General features: G+C 38.1%; 1 protein-coding gene across 1 annotated transcript in view; it reads right to left on the bottom strand.

Annotated features, from left to right (window-relative positions):
- The window catches only part of LOC107688870 (uncharacterized), a 16,200-nt gene extending 13,424 nt beyond the window's left edge, over positions 1-2,776 (bottom strand). The window contains exon 1 of the mRNA XM_016486699.1: positions 2,183-2,776. Coding sequence (XP_016342185.1) covers positions 2,183-2,641 — 459 coding nt within the window. The 5' untranslated portion in view covers positions 2,642-2,776. The remainder of the gene's footprint in view (positions 1-2,182) is intronic.
- Positions 2,777-6,834: the final 4,058 nt, after the last annotated feature.

The raw sequence follows: 6,834 nt of genomic DNA on the forward strand, positions 1-6,834 counted from the left end.
ATATATATATATATATATATATATATATATATGAAAATGGGTTGTTTTGTGCTTTTAATTATATTTGATGTAATAAAATCAGTTAAAACCTTGGAAAGTTAAGAAGATTTAAATTGGTATAAAATCTACTGGAGACTTCCTGGTGAATTTATTTTCACCAAAACATGCTGTAAAAGTAAGGTGGAGTGCAGTGTATTAATATGTGCACTTTTGTCAAATGTATGTCACTGCATAATGCTTGTGAAATAATATAGAATAGTATGCTAGAATGCTACTCTGAACTTAGTCCATGAACACTTAAGTATCTCATGTTGCAGAATAAATATCAAAAGATATTGATTTCCACAAAAAAAAAAAAAAAAAATCTTTGGTTCAGTGGCAGATTGCTTGGCCCTCAGAAGAACACGGCCAAGATAAGATGCCCAAAGTGTCCCAAACAAATGCCTGTCTAGACTGAAAATAAATCCTTTTCAGCATGCAGAAACCCACAAAAGAAAGAGCACTTTTATAGCAAACAATAAAATACTGCTGGCCTTCACAAAGACCAAAATAAGAGCGAAAGAGACAGAGAGAGAGAGATCTTCAATGGTTAGCTGTCTGTAGCTTTCTGAATGCCTTCTCACTGCACCTGTTTAACATAATCACCTGTTCATTATATGACAGACATCAGTCAATTAGTTAGTTGGCACTAAATGTGTATTTAATGAAACAGTTTGAAAACTGCCATCACAGTAATTTCCTGTATATCAGAGCCATCTGTCAAACCAGCTCAAAATGCTTTCTCATGGTGATAGAAATTCATTGGTGCTTGTATTTTTATTCCTGAGGCAATTGCTGCTCTACATTAAAAAAAAATGTAATTTTCAATCTTTAGAGAAGTGAAAGGAGCCATACTTGTGAGCAGAAAACACGTGTCCAGGAAACAGATTTTAATTGCTGTAGGTCATTTTTCTGCAAACGGACAGCAGCTTTATTGAGCTCCTTGGCTATGACTCTGTCTGCTGAGTTAACACTGACTGAACTGTAAGGACAGTGTCTCTGCTCAGCAAATCTATTGGAAGAAGCACTTCAATTATATTTCGTGGTTTCTAAAGCCAGTGGCATCATGCACTGTTATGTATGTATGTATGTATGTATATATATATATATATATATATAGATAGATAACTTCATTATTTTTTTAAATGATAAACATGGTAAATTCACTATTTTAAATATGCTTAAAAGTTGTTGTTTTTTTACAAATAGCAAGCATTTCTAAATCATGAATATTATTGTTTTCTCAGTGTTGTACCATTTGACAACTTGAAATATAATTGCCTTGTCATAAAAAGGTCAAATTATTTTATATTTTTAAGACTCTGGCTTTGACACGCAGGATCTACGGTGGTCCTGTGCTGGTCTTAACCGCACAATAGTTGGTGCAAGTTGGTTATTAACTGGCCAAAGCTGATTAATTGCTGATCCAGGCTGGTCAATAGATTGTTTAAGATGGTCATTAGCTGGTCATTGGCTAGTTTAAGCTGGTTATTATCTGGGCCAAACTGGTTATTAGTTGGTGTAAGTTGGTCATTAACTGGTCCAACTGGTCATTTGCTGATCCATGCTGGTTGTTAGATTGTTTAAGCTTGTCATTTGTTGATTCAAACTGGTTATTAGTTGGTGTATGTTGGTTATTAAATGGTCCAAGCTGGTCGTTAGAATGTTTAAGCTGGTCATTAGCTAGTTGAAGTTGGCTATTAGCTCAGCCAAACTGGTTATTAGTTGCTGCAAGTTGGTTGTTAACTGGTCCAACTGGTCATTTGCTGATCCAGGATGATTGTTAGATTGTTTAAGCTGGTTATTGCTGGGCCAAACTGGTCAGTAGATGGTTCAAGCTGATTAATAGCTAATATTACATGGTGACCAGCTACCATGTTCCAAAAACCAGCTGGACCACCATAACCTGGCATGATCAGGTAGCCAGTCCAGGATTGTCTACCAGCTAATAACCATCAAATAACCAGCTTGGACCAGCTAGAATACCATTACCATGTTCCAAATCACAACAAGCTTTTCATGCATCTTAATTTTGAATACATGACTAGGTCAGGACAGGTGTATGATGAAAAAAAACTATATAATAACTTTAACACGTGGTTCTGATTTATTTGCAAGCAACTACCACTAACACGTGACGTACCTTTGTACCCAAATGGACTTTCACGTAAACCTTTTGCTTCTTCTGCTCCAGGATGCTCAACAAATACTCCTGAAACACTCCGATTTTGGTGAAGAAGTGCTCGTTGTGCCAGCAGCCTTCCATGTTGTCAAAATCCACCCCCAGGTCGAGGAGGAAGCGGACGCTGCGGGGGTCCAGCGCGATCTGCTGCGGTCTGCAGAGCAGCGCGCTCCGGTAGCGCTCATCCAGGAGCGTCAGTTTCAGCACCTTGCCGGAGCAGACAGCGACCAGAGCCGCGGTCAGCCCGATCGGACCCGAACCCACGATCAGAACCGAGATCCGAGCACGCCACTGGCGGATCCCGTCCAGGCTCACCTTCACCACCACGTACACCAGCACAGCGAGTAAAGTACTGAGCGCGGTGTCGTACGCCAGCGTCCGGTACTGATCCACGGGACTCTCCGCGCTCACCGCAACCATGCTGCGAATATTCGGGGAACTGAAGACAACACGCTTCACTTGTTGAGGAGCTTTGCCATCGCTGGCTGCCACGTTACATGTGGGAGGTGAAGTGAACGACGAACATGCTCCCTGCACGGGCAACTCTCACTCCGCACTTCCTCTCTCTCTCTCTCTCTCTCTCTCTCTCTCTCGCCTTTCTTCTTCTCTCTCTCTCTCTCTCTCTGTGCGCATGTGCAGCGTGATTGTGAGGAGCGTGTGAGCGGGGAGTGTGTGGAGTTACTGAGTGAGTTTCTAACTTTTTCTTTCTGAGTTTATTTTATTTTTTATTTTTTTCGAATATTGCTGTAAGTTAGAGGAGAAGGTGTTATAGTGGTGATTTTTGTCAGCTTAGCTGATAAAGATGGGCGTAAATTCTTATGGTTTTTCTAGTTTGTCGGCTCGGCACGCGTGTAAGTGCATGCCGGCAGATGGGTCAATTTCCATTGAGAATGTTTTGGTCGCTATTGGTCGAGAAATAGGTGTACAAAATATAATGTCTGCTTCTAGAATGAATAAAGCAATTGTCGTATTTCTGAAGGAAATCGAAATGGTTAGTCAGTTGGTGGAGTGTGGTTTGACTGTTCAAGATGTGTTTGTTCCAATCTTACCTTTGTCTGATCTTTCGAAAAAAGTGATGTTATCAAACATACCTCCATTTATTTCTGATAAAGCGCTTGAGTCTAGTTTAGCTCGTTATGAAAAATTGGTTGGGCCGATTAAAATGATTCCTCTGGGACTAAAAACCCCAGAGTTGAAACATGTTATGTCTTTTAGACGTCAGGCTCTGGTGATATTAAGTGCCGAATTTGAAACGCTCGAGGTGTCTGTTAAATTAACAGTGTTTGGTAGGGACTATACGATCTTTATCAGTACTGAGACCATGAAATGCTTTGTTTGTGGAAAATATGGCTGGATAAAACAGGCTGTCCTGTGGTTAAAGAGGTTTAAAGCGCAAGGAATGGTTCAGTTAAACCTACTACAGAAAGCGTTGCAGCTGATTTGAATACGGAATTTTCCGCATCTACTGAAATGGGAGAATAGTTGCATCAGGGTGATAGTATTAAGATTACAGAAACAGATGCGACAGTTCCTGATGCTAGACAGAGTGGAATGAATGATCCTGTAGAGACTGTTGAGGGGTTAGAACAGTCTGGAGAACAAGAAGTGAGTAATGTCTTGGATGAGGTACAGGCATCAAGCAGTAATATGTCTCAAAATGATGCTGATTTGTTGGTTGAAAAGCCAACATCACAGATTGTTGACAGTGATTCGGATAGTGAGTGTTCAGACATAATCACTGATGAAATGGATGAATTAAGTTCTCAGGAAAGTACTGTTGGGAGATTAAAGAAGTCTCGATATTACAGTTTGGAAAAGCTAGATGACTTCTTAAATGCTACAAAAAATCAGAGAAAACCAAAGATTGAAATGTACTTTCCTGATTTAAAGCTTTTTATTGATTCCTCTGTAATTGCTATGAAGAAAGCAACACTTGAGGAATTAGATCAGCCTAAGCGTTATCGTTTAAAAAAGTTTGTAAGTGCTGTCAGAAAAAGAGTAAAGAAAAGTCCTTAAAGAGGTATTATGTATTGGAAATTACATCTATATTGGTATTTATTCATTTTCTCTCTTTTTTTTCATCCTGATGGTATCCTTTAACATTGGATCCTTAAATATAAATGGATGCAGAGATGTACGAAAGAGAGCAACTTTATTTAAGTATTTACAACTTAAAAAAGCAGATGTAAGTTTGTTACAAGTGACTCATACTGATGCATGCAATGAGACAGATTGGATAAATGAATGGGAGGGCAGTATTAGTCTTAGTCATGGTACGACTCTGAGTGCTGGTGTTGCATTCTTATTTTCAAAGCGTGTTAAAGATAATCCAGTTGTTTTAGAAATAATACCTGGATGCCTTCTTCTAGTTGACATAATAATAGGCAATAATAGTTTTTCTTTTTATAATATCTATGCTCCTAATATAGGAAGTGAACGCGGTGTTTCTTTTTTTTAACTTTCTGAAGAATTGTTGAAGTGTTTAGATGATAAGATTGTTGTTATAGGTGGTGATTTTAATTGTACTGTAGATCATAATTTGGATAGGAACCATGAGGAACCTCATTTTGGTTCAGTAGATGTTTTTAAATCTTTAATTAATAGACATAATCTCGTAGATTTGTGGAGGGATGCTTATCCTCATGTTAAACAGTATACTTGGTTGAAAATGAATTCAAATAATGTTTCTGCTGCAAGATTGGATCGTTTTTACACTGAGGAATGCAATAAAGGAAGATTTTTTAGTAATCGTATATCTCCTACATCTATGTCAGATCATCATTATATTTCTATGTCTATGTCTGTCCTGTCACCTAAATCCTATAAGTCACACTGGTACTTTAATAACACATTACTTCAAGCCCACATCTTTGTGCACTCCTTTGGTCTTTTTTGGGAGTCTTGGAGAGAAGAGAGAGGTAGTTATTCATCTCTAAGTCAATGGTGGGATCTGGGAAAAGTGCAGATAAAAACTTTTTGTCAACAATACACAGCAAATAATACTGAGAACTTGAAAGCGAAGATGAAGATGATAGAGCAAGAAATTCTTCAACAAAGCCTCCATAATCAGGGAGGAGGTGATATCATTAAAGAGAACAAAGGTTTTTTTAAGGACTTCTTGGAGGAACAGGAGAAGGAGACACTTGTCAGAACAAGATATGTGAAGTGCAATGAAATGGATGCTCCAACTGCTTTTTTTTTTCGGATTGGAGAAAAAGTCAAAAGAGCAGAAATTTTTCCACAGATTGAAACTTCCTAATGGCAATGAAATAACCAATCAACGAGAAATTATAGTTTCTGCTATTTCTTTTTATGAGAAACTTTATCAGTCAGAACTTTGTGATGAAGCAGCAATTGAAGAACTTCTTCTAGATCTTCCACAGTTGTCTAAAGAAGAAAAGATGGAATTGGAGGGATTCTTGACTTTTTCTGAGCTTTCAAGTGCTGTGCAAGGGCTGAACAGTGGCAAATCTTCGGGTGTGGATGGCCTCTCTGCTGAGTTTTTTAAAAGCTTTTGGAATGTGATTGGCTATGATTTGTATGATGTTTTTTTGGAGTCCTTTAACCAAGGTGTTTTACCCCTAAGCTGTCGAAGAGCAGTGTTGACATTAATCCCCAAGAAAGGAGATCTTGGACTCTTGAAGAATTGGCGTCCTGTGTCGTTGCTCTGTACTGATGTCAAAATACTGTCAAAAGCTATAAATAATAGGTTGAAGAAATGTATGGCAACCATAATTCATGAGGATCAGTCATACTGTATCCCTAAACGGACAATTTTTGACAACTTCTTTTTGTTAAGAGACATTATTGCAGTTGCAAAAAAACATCAAATTGATATTGGACTCTTATCTTTAGATCAATAAAAAGCTTTTGACAGAGTGGATCACTTTTATTTACTAAAGACTCTGAAGGCCTTTGGCTTTGGACCACAATGTGTCTCCTGTATTAAATTGCTTTACAGCGAAACATCTAGTATGCTTAAGATTAATGGTTGTTTAACTAGACCTTTTGCAGTAACAAGAGGCATACGACAAGGATGCGCTCTTTCTGGACTTTTATATTCAATTTCTATTGAGCCTTTGTTGTCATATTTGAGGAAACGACTGTATGGATTTTGTATTCCTGGTTTTCCAGAGATCCCACCTGTAAAACTCACAGCTTATGCTGATGATATAACTGTCTTTATAAGGAACATTGATGATATGGCTGTTTTGACTTCTAGTTTGAAAACTTTTCAAAAAGCCACATCTGCTAGGATTAATTGGGATAAGTGTATATCCCTTCTGTTAGGCGATTGGAGGAATATGGATCCTCCCCAACTTCCAGAACAATGTGAATGGATTAAAGATGGTTTTAACGTTCTTGGGGTGTATTTAGGTTCTGATACTTATATGAAAAAGAATTGGGAAGGGTTAGTTGACACAATTGTGGGGAGACTACAGAAGTGGAGATGGGTCCTCCCACAGTTATCATTTAGAGGGAGATGTTTAATCATTAATAATTTGGCAGCCTCAATGCTGTGGCACAGATTTACAGTGTTGAATCCCCCTGAAGAGTTATTGATTGTTATTCAAAAAGCCTTTGTTAAATTCTTTTGGGATGGTTATCATTGG

This window comes from Sinocyclocheilus anshuiensis, unplaced genomic scaffold (genome assembly GCF_001515605.1).
Source record: "Sinocyclocheilus anshuiensis isolate Anshui unplaced genomic scaffold, SAMN03320099.WGS_v1.1 scaffold669, whole genome shotgun sequence".
Classification (NCBI taxonomy): Eukaryota; Metazoa; Chordata; class Actinopteri; order Cypriniformes; family Cyprinidae; genus Sinocyclocheilus; species Sinocyclocheilus anshuiensis.